This window comes from Talpa europaea (genome assembly GCF_964194135.1).
Source record: "Talpa europaea genome assembly, chromosome: 3".
Lineage (NCBI taxonomy): Eukaryota > Metazoa > Chordata > Mammalia > Eulipotyphla > Talpidae > Talpa > Talpa europaea.
The window spans coordinates 108,884,569-108,907,604 of NC_140069.1; the positions used below are offsets into that span (position 1 = coordinate 108,884,569).

Below are 23,036 nucleotides of genomic sequence, written 5' to 3' on the forward strand. Positions count from 1 at the left end.
ATTATCTTTTGCCAGTCAGCCAGACATGGAAGCATCTGTCCCCATTAGAAAAGAGAGGCACAGAATCAATCTGTCAAGTGAACCAAGTAGCTTTGTAAACAAAATTTTACTGCCGAGTATTGGAAATTTGACTTCTAAATGTTTAAATGTTGGTCCACATTTTCTAATTTTTAAACATTTACCATACCTGACTTAAAAATCATGTTGTTAGCTGACGTGTCAAAAATATATTTGCATATTTTGTGATTGTTACCCTTACCAAACTGAGTTTCCTTGATTAGTGCTACTTTACCATTTACTAACCAGGTGTGACTTTTGGGCAAGTTGTTAAACAGCTCTAATCCATACTTGCCTCCTTCATGAACTTTAAGGATAATGATCTTGCACTCTCAAAGTGATGAGACTTTGAGACCACCAGGATTGGTGGTCTGTATTCAGTCTTAGCACTGCCCCTCTCCCACATAGGAACCAACTATTTTCATCAATGCAGTAGCTCACTGTAACTCAGTAGTAATGTTAATTAATGTCAAAATGTTAATGTCAAAAATAATTCAGCAAATTTGTTAATTGACTAAGATTGGAAATTTGTTTTCTGTACTTAAGCCGGAATTAAAAAAAAGACAATCCCCCCTATGTAATGATGTTTCATTTGCTTCAGTTGTCTGAATTTTATATTATCTTGCTCGGGGGAGTTTAGAATTCCTTATGGGCATAGGATCTAATTTATTTTTTTAGTGATTTAGAAACTCCAGCAGGAAGAGTCATCATTTTACAGATGGTGAGAGAGGCAGGTGGGTGAAGTGGCTGGTTAAACTGAATGCCATAGGTCATAAAATAAATGCAGGGAGAGTTGTAAAAAGGAAAATAAAAAGTTACTTGTAATTCTGTTGTTCATGCATATTTAAATCATTTTCTTAAGCATCTTTCTTAAGATAAGGTAATTTAGACTTTCAAAAGTGAATAGCTGAGAATGAAATTGAGCGTCCTAAAGGGCTTACTAAATGTGACTTTCTATTAACTGAAGTAACTAGATAATTGCCTTTAATTTTGGTTCTCCAGCTTCAATATTAGCCTTATTATTGCAGAAATTGTTTTAAAGGAGAAAGAATACTATCAGCAAATTATATGCCTAATAAAGGAAACATGTAGTCTCTCTGTAAAACCTGTATTTGTTTATGAGAAAAATGTTTATCTTTCTCTCTGCATATAGAATATCTTTATTTTTCTATTGAGCATATCAATTTTGTTTTTGATATGACTCACCCATTGAATGTTTTTGGTTTCAAAATGATAGTAATTTTATTATCAAAATATTCTGGATGTGCTTGAGTTATAACTGTTTTGTTATGTTTTGTTTTGTGTGGGGGTGTTTACATGAGTGAGAATAAAAAGAGTTTCAAAGATTATTCTCCTTGCAGACAGAGTTCCCTTATTATTAATGTCCAGAGCACATGCAATAGAGCTTAGGAGACTCAGGATAAAATGTTTTAGCTATAGTTCTTGTAATCTAACATTAGGCTATTGGATAAGACTGACAGAAATGACTAGTATTTATGAAGTAACAGAACTGAAATAGATAATTCTTTAAAAAAAAAAAAGTTGACATTTTGTTGTGTCATCGCTATTTGCAAAGCCCGATAATATATGCTATGGGTGAGGGAAAGGAAGAGCGTAGTGGAAGTCAAAATGAAATAGTGTCAGCGCAGAAATCTGCATGAGTTATGGAATTGGGTGAATGAGTGGCTAGAGATAAAGGTCTAGAATCATGTATTCTGTGTTTTAAAGTGGTAGTTCATGAAGAGACACATGATATATATGAAGTAAGGCTGCCAGTAGCTTAGGGTTAAAGATTTGGAAATAATAATTTTTTCCACCAAAGTAGTTTTCTTTTGTCTCTTTTGTTACTATTTTACATTTTCTACAGCTGACCCTTTTATTCTGTCCCTGTTTGGAGTTTTTTAGGCTGTCAGTTTAACATTTTGTGACAAGATGTTTAAAGCAAATAAAGCGTGTTTGATAGCAAGTTTGTTTTCGTCTTTTTTTTAATTTCCCCCCCAGACACAGATAATGTACAAGTGGATAGAGCCAAAAATCTGTCGGGAAGAACTCACAGATGCTATTAGATTGCCCCCTTCTGGAGAGAAGAAGGATTGTCCACCTTGCAACCCTGGATTTTATAACAATGGATCTTCTTCTTGCCATCCCTGCCCTCCTGGAATGTTTTCAGATGGAACAAAGGGTAGGCTGTCATTTGGTCCAAGAACTGAACCTTTAGCAAAATAATTTTGTTACTTTGTTATACATTATTTTTATGAAAGAATTATTTAAATCACATAATTTTCTGAATTTTTCTGAACAAGAGTTGAGAAATACACTAATGGAATTGTGAGATGGCAGTGACTTCTTAATCATCAGGAAAGCTTTTTAATAGATTTTTGTGTGATACCTTCTTAATGGGATGATTTTCTGCCTCTGGATAAGATAATTATACCAAATTTGTGACTAAGAACAAGTACTACTTTTCTAGTGTGTGTGTACATTTATGGTTGCAGGTATACAATATTATTTTTTCTAATCAGCCTTGCAATAATAAATCACACTTTGTGCTATAACAATTGCAAAAATTGTTCATTTTGATGGTGTGGCAATTAAAAAGTTCCTAAATATATTGTTTCAAAGTGTGCATTTATGAATAATTTTGGTATTTACAAAATAATAAATAAAGTGGTTATAGAATTTGTTTTAGTTTTAGTAGACAATTATTACAAAACATTTTAGTTGCATATATCTATCTTACTTGAATGTATCCATACCATATGCTTAATATCCAGATTCCTGGGAAATTGGCATAAAAGAACTGGGGAGTCAAACTGACTTGGGTTTGAATCCACATCCTTCAGGCAACTAATATTGTGGTTTATCTAAGTTACGTAATGCTTTTTATCCTCAGTTTTTTCATATATAAAATTATGGATAGTAATGTCTGGCTTATCATCATAGAGTGTATTATAGAAAATGTCTCCTTAGTACTCTGGTACCAGGAAGTGTTTGCTCAATGAACATTTTCTCTCCCTACCCCTGCTCTTAATGATGTGATAATGGAAAGTGTCTTGGCTAAATTCAGAAATGGTTGTAAAAGTCCATCCTTTTCAGTGTTGCAGATAGTTAGATGAGCTTAATTTGTAAACCAAACTTTTCCCAGACTTCTCAATTCCCAGCATCACTTCCAACATAGGCAATGAGTTTAATTTCAAGTAAAATTAAAATTCATATTCAAATTAAATAGTATAATATTCTATTATGTTTAAGAGGCAATAGAAAGGGTAAGATGTTCCCTCCCTTGTGGTGAAGGGAAATGCTTTTAATATCACACATAAGAGAACTTGCTTCAGAATTTCTTTTCTTGTGAAGGGATAATTCAGTATTAGTTGTTATTCCCAGAAGTTAAGAAAAACTATTTAAAAGTATTTTATATTTATCCTTTTTCATGTTAGTCAATTATCAATGTATATGTTATCTCCAGAATCATTTTTCTTTTCACAAGTTACTCTTTTTTTAATTTTTTTTAAATAATGATGTCTTTTTTAAAAAAGATTTATTTATACAAGAACTGGGGTACAGGTCAGAGGCGCCAGAGGGTGAGGGAATTCACCAGAGACAGAACAGAGAACAAAACAGGCAGACAGACCAACGACACTGCTGAGGAGCGCAGCGGGCGAAGCAGGAGAGGTCTGCCGTGCCATGTGGGTATCTCCCTGGCCGGAGGTGGATCGAACCCACGCTGCAGAGGCTGCGGACAGTTTTATAGTGTAGTGCTCAACCCACTGTACCAACGGGGAGACCCAGAAGTTACTAATTCTTAAGGGAATTATTGGTTCAATATCTCTTCTTCCCATTTCCCTCTTTGCTAATTCAAATTTAGTAGTCCTTGGAAGAGAGGAAGAGAAAGTTGTTCAGATGTATTTTAAGTGTAACTGTTGGTCCCACTTCTCTCCTATAGAATGCAGATCATGTCCAGCAGGAACAGAACCTGCACTTGGCTTTGAATATAAATGGTGGAATGTTCTTCCTGGCAATATGAAAACTTCCTGTTTCAATGTTGGGAATTCAAAGTGTGATGGAATGAATGGTGAGTTTGGAATCAGCCTGCTTGATATATTTTTGGCAGCACTCTTGCACTCAACTCTTCAAAAAGCAAACCAAGGATGAGGAACTTTAGTTTTATCATTTGACCACTGACCTCAATTCCAGCCCTTACATAAAATAGTAAATGTGGTGTCATGGTCTGATCATTTACATATAAGAATATAATTTATTTTTGCGTTTTTTTGAGTTTTGGGTAGCTGGTGGCTGGACTTTATCACAGTAGTTCCGAGTTCAGGGTGGGAATCACTCATGGGCAGAAGCCTGCTCCATCATAGGACACACTCACACCCATGCTCATGCTCATTCAGACTGGGACAATTTAGACTTGCTAGTTAACCTGAGAGTGTCATCTTTGGGATGTGGGAGGAAACCTGAGTACCTGGAAAAATGGGGAGAACTTATAAGCTCCACATAGACAGTGGCCCTGGCAGGGAATTAATTTTTTTCTCATCAATGTTATACTGAAATGATGTTGGACAAAACAGTGCTATTTGCAGACCTGCTGTAGTCTAATATTCACCAATAAAGTAATCATTTTGAAAATTATGGTATACTAATTCGGTGAAAAGTTACACAATCATTAGAAATGGCAGTCATATTGGAGAACAGTTTGGTGGTGTTTTGACCATTTTGGATGTTCTCATACTCGAACTCCTTAATTTCACTTGTGATATAAAGAAAGAAATTATGCATTATTATGTTAATTTAGTGTTATTTATGAGTGAAAGCCTAGGAGAAATGTGTTTTCAATGATGGAATATGATTAAATAAAATAATGTATTGTGTATTATAGGATCATTAAAATTGGATGTAGAGGTAATTTTTAATTGGAAATTTTTTTTGCTGTAATGATAATTTAGGAAAATGAGAAGACAATGTAAATGGAAATATCAGAAAATAAAGTAGAGAATACAGCAAAAACTCTGGTATGTTTAAACAGGTGTGCACTAGGAAAAGTTGGAAAAGGAAAACAACAAAATTTGAAGAGATTATCACTTGGTTGTGGGAGGGTTTTAAGTTTGAATTACCATTCCATTTAGTTTAATACATTTTATTTTTAATTCAATATACACAATAAATATTCCTCATTGACTCCCATTGCTTTCAAAATCTGAAAAATGGTGCAAAATATTGGTTTAAAATATATGTACTTCACCCTAAAATTTTTTTATTGGGATTCTTTACTGGATAAATGCTGAAATATGGAAAAACTACGTCACAAAAATGTTCACTGCAGTGTCATCTATAGAAGCAAAAAGGCAGAATCAATCCAAATGGTTAAATTGATGTGTGGTCAGCAAGAGGCAATTACTGTAGGGTAGACAAATCAGTAAATTTTGGAAATAAATGACATCTGTTTACATGATATTTATTCAGTCAGTTATATGTTGGTACAGTATTTACTAATGAAAAATGCTTAGGAAATAATGTGAATTTCTAAATCTATGATAAAAAATGTTAATAGCAATAAGCTCTCAATCATATAAAAATTACTATGCATCAAAAGATAGTGGAAGAAACACCCAGAATGTTACCAGCATTTTTTTTCTGGGTGGTAAGATTATAAGGAATTTTAGTTTTCATCACTGATTTTTTTGGCTTTCAAAGTTTTATAATCAATATAAACTTATAAGAACATAAAATCTTAAAATATAAAATGTATATAGAAACATAGATTTGCTCTAAGGAAAAAAACAAAATACAAAATTGCATGCATCTGTGTAAAACTATGCATGTAGACAAAGCCTAGAGAGGAATGAATAAAAATAAAAATATCTGTTGGTATATTGAGTTGGTCTTTTTAAATTCACATTTTTATCAACACTATTCTATATAGTTTTTATAATTAAGAATGGATTAAAATGATGAGAGCTCAGTAAGTGGCAGTGTTCCTAGGTTTCTGCTAACATCAGTGATCCGTGCTTTCAGATGTCTGCCTTAATATCCTTGAGATGTGCTGTTCCACACAACGGCCATTAGCCACAATGTGTACTTGAAATGTGGCCAGTCTGAATTGAGATGTGCTGATAATGTAAATTGCACTCTAGCTTATCTAGATTTATTACGAAAAAGTAAAATGCCCAATAATTACAGTGATAATATAGTAAAAGGACATTTTAGGCATATTGGATTAAATAAAAGATATTAAAATTAATTCTACCTTTTTTTACTTTTTTTAATGTGACATTGGCACATTCAAACTGACATTTGTGGCTCACATATTTCTACTGGATGGTGATGGTCTGTGGCTTAAACCCCCATCTGCCCCAACCCTATTTTTCATTCTAGGCAAGTATTGTCCTTCTCTTCTTATTCAATAATTATCCTGGGTGTACCTTTCTACTTGCAGCTTTTCTCTCACATTAGCAATCTGGAATTCCCTGTCTGGAGTTATAAAGCTTTGGGTTCTCTTATTGTTTCTATTCTGTATCTTTTTTTGCTAAGAGTATTATGGATCTTAGTAGTTTCATTGTGGTGCAATCAGGCACCAAAAATGGGGTTATTTGAAAAGCAGGAATTGATTCTTTCACAGGTGTGGAGACTAGAAACAAAGTCCAAAATCCAAGTAAAGCCAAGGCAATGTTGCTTCCAAATCTTCTAGGGGAAGATCTTAGTGTGTGTCTGTCTTTCACATTCTGCAGACTCCTCAGTGTGGATGGACCTAATCTTGTCTTTCTATCCCTGTGCATATCATGATTTTTACACTCAATGAATGTCAGTGGATTGATTAGATAAGTGAGTGATTGCAGAACTGGAGTCACACTAGAAAACAATGCAGAGAAATATAAGAAAGAACTCTAGAAATCAAATATTTATTAAGTAATTTCTTGTATCTATTTCCCTTTTGTAACCTGAAAACTATAATTTTTCTAACTACAATAGAATGAATAAAGACCATCTGCTTTACTTAAGAAAATGATCATACTTGATTGAGAAAGCTGTTGTTTCATGTGACAATATGCATTACTTGATTCTTCCAGGGGAATCAAATAGAACATCTTTATTGGTATCTAGTTGCAATTGGCAACTATGGTTTAATAAGGGACGCTTTTGGAATATTTCTAACTTTGTACATAAACACAATAGTCCTTCTCTTTAAAAAAACTTATTTAAAAAGATTAATGGACATGATTAATGAAATATTACTAATAAAATTTACTTTTATCATTTCTAGGTTGGGAGGTGGCTGGAGATCATATCCAGAGTGGGGCTGGAGGTTCTGATAATGATTACCTGATCTTAAACTTGCACATCCCAGGATTTAAGTAAGGAAAATCAATTCTGATTCTCTTCTGTAAGAATTTTCATGCCTGTTTCCCAACAAAAAATTGATGAAGTGAGACTGCCATTGTAAAAATATATTAACGTTGTGATGTACTTAGAAAATTACAAGCTGTTATAGGATAATGTGTTATATTCAAAACATCTATGGAATCAGCGATTGAGAAACTGTAACTGTTAATTGTATATTACATGGCTGATGCTGAAAGATTTTAGCAATATCTATCCAAATGTTACAATAACCACGGTCTTACATGCTTAATGAAGAGGTCTTGTTCCAAGATATTTGCAAAAGTACCTTTTGATTTATGAATTAAGTTTTCTTTAAGTGTCTTTTTTTAAAGTGATTTGTTAAAAATTTTTATTTTTTAAAAATATTTATTTATTTATTTATTTTTGGTGGGACCCTCGCTGTTGGCTGGGGAGCGAACCAGCGCTGCAGAGGCCACGGGCAGCCTCGCAGCCCAGAGCTAAACCACTGCGCCACCAGGGGAGGCCCTATATTTTTTTTCATTTTTTTAAAGATTTATTTATTTATTTATACAAGCACTGGGTACAGTCAGAAGCATGGGAGGGTGAGAGAATTCACCAGAGCCAGAGTGGGGAGCAGAACAGGCAGACTGATAAAATACACTGCTGAGGGGAGCAGCGGGCATGGCAAGAGAGGTCTGTTGTGCCATGTGGGACCCTTGCTGGTGGCCGGGGATTGAACTGGCACTGCAGAGGCTGTGGGCAGCTTCGCAGCCCAGCGCTCAACTGTTGCGCCACCACGGGGGCCCTGTTAAAAATTTTTAGATCACATTTTGCCTTAGTCTTTCATGTTGAAATTTACCAGTAGGAGTGTTTTCTTGCTTTAGGATGAGCAATAACATTTACGCCGGGAGATTCAGGAATCTTTCCAATGTTGTGCAGACTCCATGTTAGAATGAAAGGTATGGTTTTGCAGAGATTGAATGAGGAAGGAGCTGGAGGAGCAATAGATTAGGGGAAGAGAAGAACATGATTTTTGACTTAATGAAAAAAAGTGACTAAATTTTGTTTAAGATTGTGTTTAGAGTATACTATAAATACCATCATTTAACTCTGTCAAATAGGCCACCAACATCTATGACTGGAGCCATGGGTTCTGAACTGGGAAGAATAACATTTGTCTTTGAGACCCTCTGTTCTGCAGACTGTGTTCTATACTTCATGGTGGTAAGTGAAAGAATGGTTTTCAAAGGCAGATTTTTAATCTTAGCATTATCTTTTAAGTATGAATTTATTATGCCAGTTGGGATAAAAATCTGATTTTTTCTTCCCATTTTAAGGTATTCCAAAAGCAGTAAAAATGTCTAGAGAAGTCACTAAGAATTGTGTAATAAACTTCACAACAAAGCATTCATTTCTATGGAGAGGACAGAGTGAGGAGGCTCGGGTAACTGACAGAAGCTGCAGAATATTTATCTTGTAGAAGCCACAGAATATTAATCTTGTAGAAAATTTCTTCATAAAATATGCTGCCAACAGAATGAAAATTCTCCCCTAATTCAGCAAGTCAAACTATTAGTAGGGAAAAAACATGTATTGATAAGTGAGGTCAGAAAATAATGGAGGTATAGAGCACTGGGAAGAATGAAAATGCTTCCTTGTTTTCCCCATTTTTTCCTAAATGTCATATAAATTTCAGGTATTAGCTTGAAAAAAAAATGCAACACAAAAATTATTAACACCTCATGTGGTGTTAGCAGGTATTGGCTAAGATATTAGTATTTACAGTTACGTAGCAACTTCATAGACATGCTTTGTTTTTGCTCTTTCCTTTTAGTATTAGTTAACACTAATAGTTTCCTCCATGCATGATCTGTATTCATGTGTACAGACCATGAACTCATATTCATTTATTATAGAAATAAACACCCAGTAAGAAAGTGTTTAATAAAGTACTACCTAGATATTATGAGCTACTTTTGGGAAGTGGTCTGTATGGTGATTTGGTTGTTTGGTAATGAGGGGTTTTCTGTTAACATGTGGCAAACACATTTTGTTTTATTTTATTTATTTATTTATTGCTGTGGCATGAATTCAAGATGCATCTCTTGATAGTATGTTTGATTACCTTATAACATATTTGACTTCTATGTTTATGGTGAAGAAAAGAAAGAAAGAGACTTGTCTTGGGCTCATGCCACTATACTTACAATATCCCTGCTAACTAATGGAAGCCCATCCAGATTCCTACATTATCTATGAAGTCTTTTTCAGGGAGGTCTAATTAGGAAATTCAGGGATAGGCTTAGTTTTCCTTTCAGATACATTAGATGTTTGTTACATATTTTAATTGACTTATTTTTACTTTCTAACCATGCTAATAATTAGCATATTGGTGGGGATATCATGCATTATATGATATATTAAACACCAATTTTAACTAAAGAAATAAGAAATAAACTATTACACATTTCATTCAACATATTGTAAAAAATATTCAAAAATATTACACTTTTTGAAGTTCAAATGTAAGCAAAAGAGTATTTCATAAACATAGAATAACATTCTGGTTAGCTGGTACTTGTGTCAGCCTAGAAGCTGCAAGTGTAATCCAGGGGAAACTAATAATACTTATGCAAGAGCTGCTAATCAGAATTTCTCAAGGAAAAAGATAAAATTGGAAACCTTGCTATTCTGTGAGAATCCTCGAAGTTTACTGTGATAAGTTTGAGAGATTGTTTCCCCTTCTAAATGTATTTCTTGCTTTCTTTCTCCCAGCCCCCACACAAACCTTTTAACTATTTTAAAAACTCTTTCAAGTTGTATTTACAGCATGGCTAACAGATTGTAATTTCTAAGCTAGTGAGTGCTTGAATGGAAATTTTGAGAATTCTAGTGTTTTGGGAGTTCCAGATATATATTCACAAGCCCTATGTGGTTTACTGTAAATGCAAACACATATTTATAATATATACATGTGTATATTAATGCTGTTTGTGTTTTTTGTATTTTTTATTTTATTTAAGGATATCAATAGAAAAAGTACCAATGTGGTGGAATCATGGGGTGGAACCAAGGAAAAGCAAGCTTACACCCATGTCATCTTTAAGAATGCAACATTTACATTTACCTGGGCATTCCAGAGAACCAATCAAGGTCAAGATGTAAGTTCCCAACACTTTTCTTTCTTTCTTTTTTTTTTTAAGATTTATTTATTTATTTATTTATTTATTATTATTTATTTATTTTATTTTATTCTGGGTACAGTCAGAAGCGCAGGAGGGTGAGAGAATTCACCAGAGCCAGAGCGGAGAGCAGAACAGGCAGAATGACAAAGTACACTGCTGAGGGGAGCAGCAGGTGGCAGGAGAGGTCTGCGCGCCATGTGGGACCCTTGCCGGTGGCCGGGGATCGAACCGGCGCTGCAGAGGCCGCGGGCAGCTTCGCAGCCCAGCGCTCAACCCCTGCGCCACCAGGGGAGGCCCACTTTTCTTTCTTTTTTAAAAAAAATTTATTTATTTATTTATACAAGCACTGGGTACAGTAGGAAGTGCGGGAGGGTGAGAGAATTCACCAGAGCCAGAGCAGGGAACAGAACAGGCAGATCGACGAAATACACTGCTCAGGGGAGCAGAGGGCGCTACAGGAGAGGTCTGCGCATCATGCGGGACCCTCCCCGGTAGCCAGGGATGGAACCGGCGCTGCAGAGGCTGCAAGCAGCTTCGCAGCCCAGCGCTCAACCGCTGCGCCACCAGGGGAGGCCCCCCAACACTTTTCTTTTTGTAGAGATTTATATAAAGTGATTGTTCAGACCTCTTGGTGAAAAAGATTTGTTATAATTGATGTTGAATCAGTCTTTTAGTTATGGAGTATATTGGTATGAAACAGTACATTTTCGAGTTAAAAAATGTGTGATGTGGAATGACATAATATGTCTGAGTTTCTGTGTACTCTGAACAAATATAGTTGCCAAACTTTTAAGAGCAAGATCTAATTTTGTGGTTATAAGGTTTGTGTAAAGCTTACTCTTAAAGTTTTCTGAGACTATAGGAAGGCCAGTGACTGACTTTGATCTGACTTTTGTTTCAGAGCCATTAACTGGTGTTGATTTGTTATTTCACTATAGTAATATCTCCTTTTATAGCTTGGAGAGTATGTATGTACTCGTGATTGGGTTATCACGCAGAATTATTTACTCTCTCTAACTTTCCTTGCTAGAATACAACTTAATCCTCCTCTAAGTAAATTTCATTGTATGTTTCAGTAGTAGAAGGACTGTTATTTTTGTGGATCTCCATAAATGTGACCTTCCCAAGGTGAGAACAAGGTAAATCACTTGTTCAGAAGCTGCCTTAAAGCTATGGTGGCAAATGGAACATTTCTTTTTCTGTTCAGGTTTTCAGTGGGGGACCATTCTCCAGATTTTACTTGACTCTGTTGTTCTTTATACTTGTTCAGATTACTGACATGTGCAGCTTGGACATATAATGGAATCCTACTTCTTCCTTGACTGCCTTTGTTTTTTTCCGAGACAAAAAGCTTTGTTTAAGCAGTTTAGGCCACGTGCCTTTCTGTACTGATAGAGTGGTGCCTACTACTTGGTTACAACTAGACTTCACTTAACTATGTCACAATAAGGGCAAGTATAGTAAGACCCCATGTTTTGTTCTCTACTTTATAACCTCTCAATAGAAATCAAAGTATGTTGGCTAGGGAAGGTACTAGAGTGGGAAAGGAAGGCATGGGGAAGTGGTGTAACCATCAATATTGCACATTGTTCGGGTAAGGACCAATTCCAAGTCTTCCAAGACTTTCTAAGCCATAGTCCAAGTTTTCCAGCCTGCCACACTGATACATCTTATTGTATCATTAGACTTAAGCTTCATTTAGTTCTTTTCTTTTTTACTTTTTTTGGAATAAACAATGAGAGATAAGTTGCTCCTTTATTAAATGAACTAGTTCTTCTAAATGCAAGTCTTATTATGTGCTCAAGTTTGTAGCAATTATGGCATATCTCAGGGTGATTGCAGCAAAACTCCCAGAGCTCCATTATTGTGGAAATCGGCTTGTAGTGATAAAAGAACTATCAAAAAGCAGGGGTACTAATCCTTTCTCAGTGACAAATAACTAGACTGCTTATTTTGGTGATAGCAACATAAACAATCTGGTTGTCAACCTAAATACTAAGGCAGAAGTCATTACTTTCTGCTCTCTTTTTAGAATAGACGGTTCATCAATGACATGGTGAAGATTTATTCTATTACTGCTACTAATGCAGTTGATGGGGTGGCGTCCTCATGCCGTGCCTGTGCCCTCGGTTCTGAACAGTCGGGCTCATCGTGTGTCCCCTGCCCCCCAGGCCACTACATTGAGAAAGAAACCAACCAGTGCAAGGAGTGTCCACCTGACACCTACCTGTCCATACATCAGGTCTATGGCAAGGAGGCTTGTGTTCCCTGTGGGCCTGCGAGTAGAAGCACTCAGGTAAGTACATCAGTTATCACCAGGAGAACATTGTATTAGAGGAAGGCAAAGATTATCCTACTGTTTCTCTAGGAGCTATGGAAGTTGATACGAAGTTGATGTTTTTATTTGCTAATGACTTGTATTTCCCTTTGATTTTTCTCCTCTTAAAAATTTTTAGCAATTAATATGTACCATCAAAGTGCTAGATCCTGTGACATAAAATTTTAGGAAAAGTACCCTATAATACTTTCTAAAAGCAGTAAAACTTATTTCTTGTGTATTGCATTAAAGTGGAGCAAATAAACTACTCTGTGGTTTGATTGTAGGAGTAAAGGGAGAGCAGCAGTATCTTAAGACATTTTAAGGGGAAAGGTTAATGCTATATTGTGGATGAAGGAGAATGTAGTTTTATTGAACTTTAAACTGGCATAACAAAATTTGGGCTATTTATTAAAATACCTTTTTATAAGAAGGTAACATGAGAATAACTTTACTCTTAAAAAAATTCTTAGTCTTAACTGTAGCTGGAAAAATTTAGTTGGCATTAGAAATTCTCTGTAGTAGCATGGTAAAATACATTATTCCTGAGACAGTATTACTTAATTTCTAGATTACTTTTGAAACACATTTTTCACAGAAGGTAATACTTTTTGTTCTGTAATCTTTTTTTTTTTAATATTTCTTTATCTTTAATCAAAGGACCACTCGGTTTGCTATAGCGACTGCTTTTTCTACCATGAAAAAGAAAATCAAAGTTTGCACTATGACTTCAGCAACCTCAGCAGTGTGGGCTCGTTAATGAATGGCCCTAGCTTTACCTCCAAAGGAACAAAATACTTCCACTTCTTCAATATCAGCTTATGTGGGCATGAGGTAAGTTCTGGATACCACAGCAAGATGGAGGTAGCATTTGGCTCTGAGTGACTTGATATTTTCAGTTGATGGCCCAATAAAATCGCCATGGGCGATTAACAAGAAGTATCAGAAACCAAACTTTGATACTTAAACCCTTTGTTGCCTCCTAGCATTTTGTCATCTTTCTACACCAAGGGCAACCTCTTCTGATTCTAATAAGAACTTCCCCAGTTAGTTGAACTCCAAAGCTTGGAGCTGTGGTATTATTGTTATGAGGATCTTTCATTTTTGTAAAAGTAGCTCAGACTTGTCAATCCCACCTGCTTTGTAGAAGGCAGTTATGGTTTGAGAAAGCTTTACTGTTGTTAATATTGTTAGTTTCATGTTTTAGAAAGCAGAAGTTGTTGGTCCAAAAATAAAATGCCCGTAATAAAGGACAGATGTCTATATCTGTACATTTCACATGTTATGACACTTGTCCTATTGTGCTTTCCCATGGGGCAATCCAACACACACCAGGCAAGTCTGGGATGAAAGGAGAAAAATCAATGTACAAATCAAGGTAATGGCTGCCATTGTCAACCTTCCCATGTGTCTCTCACCCATGTCTCTTCCAAGTGTCTCTACATGTCTCAACTCCGCTTGTCTTCTTCCATGTCCCCCAAGTCCCTGTTGGGTCCAAAGCTGAGAAGCAAGCACCACTTCTTCACGTCTCCAGTGCTTCCTCCAACTACTTTTCCAAGTCTTTTCCATGTCCTCTTCAGCTTCCCCTCATTGCTCATTTACCCTCATTAGGTGAAGCAGGGAAGATAGAACCCTCCCCTTTCTGGAGATTATACTGTAACATTTCCTCTCTCATTTTCTTTCATCATCTCTCCTCTTCCCTTTTGTTATCTTTGTCCCCCCTTTTTTATTCTCATTTCTTTCCCATTACCACTGTTTTCCTCGTTTATCTCTGTTGTTTTATATCATTTATTTCTTCTTGATGTTCCATTGCTTCTTTCACCTTCATTAATTCAATTTAAGCTTAGTGAAAATATATTGCATCTGTAATATAGCTACAAGGTTTGGTATAGGGAGAAAATTTACAGGTTTAGATTGCTAGCTACTTTAAGAAAAATATTTATTTTTTATTTATGCCCATCTGTGCATGCTGTATACCTCAGACTAATAAAATATTGTTCATTTATACATTTTTGTCAGAAATTATTCAGCAGTGGAATCACAGGATATTTAAGCATACTGTAAAGTCATAATTTTTATAGGTTATATCCTCCAGTTACTCTGAAATGATTAAAATTGTAAACCCCTATATTTATTTCAACTTACTGTGGTGTTGAGCAGGTACATATTATTAAATCTAACAGGAGGATGAGAAAGACACTTGATGTGACCAACCTTTTAGAATTTAGGTGTTGTCATAGGCATTTGCTGCAATATGGCTTTTATGCTTTCTCTTCCAGGCTTCATATAACCTTTCTGCCATAGGTGTATGAAGGAGAAAGAAGAGCATGTGTTTTTCCTTGGCATTTAAAACTTCACTAGCAGTTTTCTGGTATCTTTGTAGGCATTGTTAATGAATTGAAGGTTTCATAGGTGACTTTTCCCCCCTTAACTTTAGGTGGCTTTCATCCAGCACAAATGATGCTTATAGTAGGAAGAGCAGTTCAGCCTTGAATTACTGTATTCATTTTAACTTCAGGAACAACCAGCCCTGATTGAACATTGGAATTGCCTTTAGAATGTTTTAAAAATATCGGTATACCAATACTTTGACCTATACCAATATCATTTAAATCAGAATCTGTGTGGTAAAGAAAGAGCCACTGCTCACTAGAATCACTGACTAACTGGGATCCAATTTAGAGACTGACCTTCAATATAACTTTGCCTTTATGACTTTGTTTTCCTAGGGGAAGAAGATGGCTCTCTGTACCAACAATATAACAGACTTTACAGTAAAGGAAATGGTGTCAGGGTCAGATGATTACACAAATTTGGTAGGAGCATTTGTATGTCAGTCAACTATTATTCCTTCTGAAAGTAAAGGTTTCCGTGCAGCCTTATCATCACAATCTATCATTCTGGCAGACACATTTTTAGGTAAGCTTCATTTGGCCTATACATGCATGTGTGCATTTATTCTAAAATTATGCTATACTGATATCTTTTCATTGCCCTGGTGTTTACAATAGATGATTAAGACCTGCAGGTAATTCCGAACCATAACTTCATAAAATGGTTAAAAAGCCTCTACAAGAAAGGTCTATTATGGCCCTCTCTGCTGGTGCAGGAGTTAAAAACACAGCACTATCAATCTATCGCCAGTTGCTGCAACATTGAGTTTGATCCCCGGCCAGCAAGCTAACCCACATGGCACAACAGACCTCTCCTGTCTTGCCCGCTGCTCCTCTCAGCAGTGCATTTCAGTAGATATGCCTGTTCTGCTCCCCACTCTGTCTCTGGTGAGTCCCCTCAACCCTTGTATCTCCGGCCTATACCCTGGTTCTTGTATGCATAAATAAATAAATCTTTCTAAGAAAAGGTCTATTAGTCAATATCAGTGATTGCAAGAAGCTTCTGATTTTTTGGGTTAACTCATATGTGATTTGATTTCTGAGAATCAGCTAATAAATTTTCTGGGAATTTAAGAAGCAAAACAATTCTTAAAAGTAAAAACAAAATATGAGCAGTAACCAAACATAATATAAACCTAAATCATGATATCTGCCACCACTTTTGATTATTTTTCTCATTCCAGAAGTGAACTGGTAACAAGTAGCAAAAGAGAAAGTGTTGAACTTTATTCCCCATCTGCTCTTTCTCTCTGTGGTCTAGAAGATATAGGAAAGTTTTAAGAATTCAGATCCCTAATTAGTGATTCTTAAGGACCACGTTTATTAGGACATCTGGGGTAGGGATTAGAAATCTAACAAAGCATCTAACAATCTAACAATTTAGCAAGCTTCTGAGGTCATTCTCGTGTGAAGCCAGATTTTTTTTTAAGTTAGAATTATTTATTTTTTATTTTTATAATTTATTTTATATAATTCTTACATCATTTTTCATTTTTTTAAAGATTTATTTATGCATACAAGAGCTGGGGTACAGGCCAGAGATGCGGGGGGTGAGAGGATTCACAGAGACAGAGTGGGGAACAGAACAGGCACACTGACTGAAATACTCTGCTGAGGGGAGCAGCGGGCAAGACAGGAGAGGTCTGCTGCACCATGTGGGTTGCTCCCTGGCAGGCTGGGGATCGAACTTGTGCTGCAGAGGCTGCAATTGCTTCATAGTGCAGTGCTTAATTCCTTGTGCCACAAGGGAGGCTCATCATTTTTCATTTTTGCACAATGTATGCATTTTCATTTTGGCTATATTCCCCATATAATTCCCACCCCCCTTATTTTGACCCTAATCCCTCCTCTCCTTCCCCTGCCCTCTGCCCCCATAGTGTGTCTCTGGTTTATAGTTGCTTGTTGATTTTGATTTTGAGTGCAGTGCTGTGAAGCCACGAAGCCAGATTTGAGAACCATTGTCAGAGGTTCCAGAGGAATGCAGTTTTAATTTTCAGCACCAAGGCCAGTGCTGAGCTTGTGCTCTGCATAAGATAACGTTGCTGTTGTACTTTGCATATGCCATCATTTTGCCTACAAGAATAGAGAAAAATGGCTCACTTTTAGATTACTTTTAGATTAGGCATAATTTGGAGTTACTTTCTAGAAATTACTAGGACACAAAAACTTTTGTTTCCTCAAATATATCCTTGTTGAATGTTAGTGAAAAGTTGTATTCACAAAGTAGCTCAGCTCATTTGACAGAACTTGAGAATTTTAATAATAAATTGCTCAAATGTTAGAACTGAAAGGATTTTAGGGATCATCCAAATTATTTTGTGAACTTTACTGATTCAGCACATAGGACCCAGGGAAGTAAAGTGACTTAAGTAAAATTGCAAAGCTAGGGAGCAGAATCTTCTACTTTTTATTGTGGAGACTTTGAAAAGTTTCTTATTTTTACCATGAATGCATTAATTTAATTCAATCCAATATTTTTTTTTTTTTGTAAAATGACAGCATTACAGTAAAGCTACTTTCTGTTCAGATATGCAGAGACCAAATAGACCTAATTTTCCCACATTGCTTAGTAGTCTATTTTTTATTGTTCTCTAGGAGTAACCATTCAGAACACATTGCAAAATATTAATATTAAAGAAGACATGTTCCCAGTTTCACCCAGCCAAATACCAGATGTGCATTTCTTTTACAAGTAAGTGTAGATGCTATTTACCTAGATTGGTTTTCAGTCAAAAGGCTGTCACTTCTGTATGCCTTGAACAACAGCTTCTATTTACCCAATAATTAATAATTGGTTCTTAAATGAGAAACTTAGTGAAAAGCAGGAAACAGAAAATTTTGAAAACCTTATTTAATTTCTCTCACATACATCGTCTGTTAAATTTGGCCTTAAGGAGACTGTACTTCATTTTCTAGGTAGTTATTACACACATCAAATCATCTGTCTAAGTAGATATGACCTCTATTCCCTTTTTAAAAATTACATTTTTTGTGCTTTCCAATGCAATCAGTATTTATCATAGGAAATGTAAAGTGTGTAGTCATGAAGTATCTCCAAGTAGCAAAAAAACCATGATTGAGGGAGAAGCCAGAGCCATAATAAAATAAATCTTAATTACAATTTTCGTTATGATTATAGTGACTTCACTAACCACCTTGATGATAGCTTATCACTTTACCTTTGGAAGTAGTAAAATTTTCCTAGGGAGTAAAAGTCAGTGGACTCAATTTATATTAAAATTCTAAATCAGAGAACTTTGATACAGTTTTCATTTCTTCATGCAGCTTGGGTGCAATTATACATGGGATATTTTTGTCTTTGTAATCTTTGTCATATCTTTTAGTGAAATGTCATTTCCCTTTCAATAGATCTTCTACGACCACAACATCTTGCATTAATGGCCGATCAACTGCTGTGAAAATGAGGTGTAATCCTACTAAACCAGGAGCAGGACTGATTTCAGTCCCCAGGTATTTTCATTTCTTTATAATTGTTTCACATTGTGTTTATCATGAGGAAGAAAAACTCTATAGAATATTTTAAAACACACTCTATTCCTTTAAAACAGAAAGGTGACAAGAATCTCTAGATTTTTGCTGTCATGATGTGACAGATTCAGAGGAATCTGTCCCTGCCTATCTCAACACTGCTCAGTCACCTCAATTTCATAGTCTTCTCATGTTTGCCTGAGTATCTCATTCTCTTGAAGATTACTTATTATTATGTAGTTTGTATCCCTATTCTTATTATGTTCTAGTCTCAGTAACTTTCCTGGATCATAGTTCTCTATCAACAATCAGCTATTTGAGTGATACAGATCAAGCAGTCTATCCTCTAAGTCATGTTTTATTTTTCTGTGAGGAATAATGATAGATACTTAGATGCATTTCCAGCTGTTCAGTTTTCTGATTAATGGTGGTAGAATCTGACCTATAGAATGCATAATGCAATTCATTTAATTTACTGGCATTGAGAAAACAGCTCATCATGATCTAGATACTGATTAATATGGTATGCTTTGGGTAGGAACATCAGGAGAAAAACATCAGTTTCATGGACTGCTTTAATGGCACAAGAGACACTTAAATTGCTGTTGACTTATTTTTCATAGATATATGTTGTTCTGTAGATAGATTATTTTTAATCTTTTTAGTATTAAGGTGTCTTTGTATCAGTTTGATTTACAGAATTAAACCCACATGGTTCAGATGCTTGTTCTATTTACAGCAGCTGCCTGAGGTTCTATTTTGAACTTAGCAACATCTCTGGATTTCTGAGAAGTCTACCTGGATAGCTTTTGAAGAGTCCTCCAGATTTTAGACTGAAGCAGATAATGTTACTAAAGACTATGTCTGTCCTTTAGAAAATAAGTCACTAGCTCTCCCAAGGTAGATTCTAATGTTTAATTCAGCTAAAAAGAACAGTTTCATGACTTTTTTCCCTTGGAGAGTAAGAATTAAGTTTCTCCTTCAACTTTTCAGAAATTTTTTCTATTTAAGAAACAACTATTTTTGCCAGGTTTCTCGAGATCACCTCCAGCAGGACACCTTAGGGTGTCTACTTTAAAACCTATTTATGGACTTTCTCTAACACCTAAAGAATCTCTGAGTGTTGAATATGGGAATATTTTTAAAAATACAAAGCAAGTCTGATGCACATGAGAATTTGAGAACCATTGAGAAAAACATTTCCGAGATTTGGCTTGTTTACTTCTGAGACACATTCTTAACCTTTGTTCTGCATTTCAGCTTTCTAAAAATCTAGGTTAAAATGTCATGGTTTATAGGTGGAGTCTTTCATCCATGTCTCAATAAAACATTATTTATGATTATGAAGCACAGTGAAGTTTGAAGACTGCTTTGTGAAACTGCTTACACACCACAATCTAAATGTGCTGACTTTGAGTTCTTTCTTGAATCAATTTCCCGTCAGTGCACAAGAGGGAGCTCTGGGATAGGAACACAAGAAACAACAGTTTGGCCTGAAGTATATATATATTTTTAGCTGTAGAAATGAATAGAAATTTATTTACTAACTATAAAAAAAAGACCAGAGACAGATATCTTAGGATACTATAGTAGAGGACATTCTTTGCCCCCTTTTTTTTTTTTTGAGATCTTTATATAAGTTGCCTTATTATAAAGCTTTGAAACTTTAATATCTTTAGGGGAGCGATAAGAAGGTGCTCGCCAAGTATTTACATTGAGAAATCTCATATACTGACCACAGCATCTCAAAAGGGAGACGTAGGCAGCTCAAGACTGATGCAACCCACAGGTGTTCTCTCTTGGCCAGTAATCTTAGCAAATCAGCTTAAGCTCACTTTTTTTGGGAGCGACATAGGTAGCTGCTCTATCTGGGTGACCTGGGAAAGTGATAATGTCTTAATAGAAAGTTCATGGAGCAGGAAAAAGAAGGAATTGTATATTCTCTGTCTATCGCATCAGAAATTTAGAGGGAGCAGCAAATTCTTTGGGCCGCCTACTGCAATTGGATTTCCAATCTGCAATTGGAAACGCCAACCTGTCTGTTTGGTCTGGCATATGCAGTTGGTTTCTAATTCCAAAGAGTGTCTGGAAGGTGTGAGACATTTTAGATAAAAACTTAACAGCACGATATCTGCGGCAGATGAAATCTCAGAGCTGGAGTGGACTTTTGAGATTATCTAGTATAGTCTGTACCTTTAGTAGAGATGAAATTACTAAAACAAAACCCACTAATATCCCTAAATGTATCCCCCTACAGCCTTTGCCTAACAAGGCTTCCTAAAATTCTAATCATGATCCTAGGCACTTAGAGGAATTCAAGGTTCTCTTTCCATTAGGAAAACATTTAAAACTAAGCATTGTGTCCATAGTACTCCTTCAAAAACCTAAGAAATTCGTGATAGTGAAAGGTTGTATAAAAGCAAACTTTTATATAAGTTGCCTTATTATAAAGAAAACAGACAGAGGGAACCATCTTACTCTGCTAATGCAGAAGTTATAGTACATTAGAGATCCTTGTGTCAAACTCACTTACTTTACACAGTAGGAAATACCGAGGACCCAGGTTTCAGATTGGATACTGTACAGTGACAAGTAGATGGAAGAATTTCCTGACAATGTCTATTGACTTGTCATGCCAATAAGCTTTTTTCATCTTGCCATATCCCCTGCTCCAGTTCCTCCTAGACAGAGATTTATGAAGGAGCACACTAAGCAAAGAGGCAAATATCACTTTTATCCCCAGGGGGAATAACTCAACTGATTTGCAAGTTATTGGTGCTCCTTTTAAATGAGCCATATTTCCTCAAATAATGTCTTCTTTATTAATGTTCTAAATTAGAAAGAAAATCATCATTCATTCATTCTCTCTCTCTTTCTCTCTTTTCCTCTCTCTTTCTCTCGCAGACACATGACCATATTTAAATATTTGGATAGTTTATATATCAGCCTCAAATTGTTTTGCCAAAACCTCTTTCAAAACCCAAATTCTTCTTTTTTATAAGTGTGGCCTCTGAGAATATTGCATTTCACAAAAGGGATGCTTCATAATTCTGTCCTGTAGTGTTCAGAGGTCAAACCCACCAGGGGTTTATCCCACAGGCTCTGATCTAGTCTTTCTATCCAAGTTACTGGATCTATTAGACACTAGTGGAATGTTTTCTTCGGTCTTTGGGAAGGACTGTTCCATACATTTCAACTTGACAAGATGAGAGGAAAATTATTGGTTAACTGAATTCATCTTTTTCCTCCACACCATTTATAGACAGATAATACATACCTAAATCTGTATAAGTCAAAGTCAAAATGCAATAGAACTCAAAAGATTAAAACCAAATATCTTCTTAGAACATGAAAAAGCAAGGAGGCATATAAAAGCCCTATGAGCATAAGTAAAACAAAAGCTGTTATGTTGAAGAAATAGAAAAACTCTGTTACAGAATTGTTTAAATTACTTTCAAACATTAATGAATAATCTTAAGACATGACATAAAAATAGCACAAAGCAGTCATTAAGTCTTAGGGTAAATTTCGGAACAAGGGTGATAAAACTTTAACAGATTTTTTTTTTTCACTAAAGATGATGTAGAATCTATGGGTAAAAGGAACTCCATAGTGTCAGTTAATTTATTTGTCCAGTTCTTAATCAGATGCTGACTTTTGGTAATGAACCCAGAACAAAATCTTTTACAGGTTCTTAGAGGAGAATAATAGAACTTTATATCTTTAGATTTCAGAACTATGCATCAAAAATTTTATGTTCAAACATAGTTATAAGTGATTTATACTCTTCAGCCTCAAAGCAAACACAGTTGGAACAAGATGCAAGAGTATTTTATGGACCTCACACAAGAAGACTTTCTGTCAAGGCAGCTACAGCAGAGAAAGGCTGAGCTTCCTGTGATGCCTAAGCCAAGGGGAGTCACCAGCAGCAGGTCAGAGAACATCTCCCATGCCAGAGGGTGCCAGTCTGTATACCCATAGACCAGGCAACCCCAAGAAACACATAAAAGCCTTACATGAAAGAAGCTCAGCTCCAATAGTGTTCTGAGATCAAATGATAGATGTTCTGAACACACAGACTCCACTAATCCTGAGACTACTTCCAGAAGGGTCAGAAATGTTTTGAGAACATAAGTGAATTCATTTTGACTTTGAATTTTGAATGAAATTTAGACAAAAACATTTTACATGAATTTATTATCTAGTAAAACAATAAGAGGTTGAATATTAGGTCCTAAGAGTTCACTAGCA

At 35.6% G+C, this 23,036-nt stretch overlaps 1 protein-coding gene across 1 annotated transcript in view; it reads left to right on the forward strand.

The window, feature by feature from the left end:
• ELAPOR2 (endosome-lysosome associated apoptosis and autophagy regulator family member 2) overlaps positions 1-23,036 on the forward strand; it is a gene marked incomplete at its 3' end in the record, with an annotated part of 62,096 nt that overhangs the window by 19,689 nt on the left and 19,371 nt on the right. Inside the window, exons 7-16 of the mRNA XM_084229699.1 lie at positions 2,059-2,239; positions 4,001-4,129; positions 7,322-7,412; positions 8,523-8,625; positions 10,425-10,562; positions 12,619-12,882; positions 13,564-13,737; positions 15,633-15,822; positions 17,892-17,988; positions 18,666-18,767. Coding sequence (XP_084085825.1) covers positions 2,059-2,239; positions 4,001-4,129; positions 7,322-7,412; positions 8,523-8,625; positions 10,425-10,562; positions 12,619-12,882; positions 13,564-13,737; positions 15,633-15,822; positions 17,892-17,988; positions 18,666-18,767 — 1,469 coding nt within the window. The remainder of the gene's footprint in view (positions 1-2,058; positions 2,240-4,000; positions 4,130-7,321; positions 7,413-8,522; positions 8,626-10,424; positions 10,563-12,618; positions 12,883-13,563; positions 13,738-15,632; positions 15,823-17,891; positions 17,989-18,665; positions 18,768-23,036) is intronic.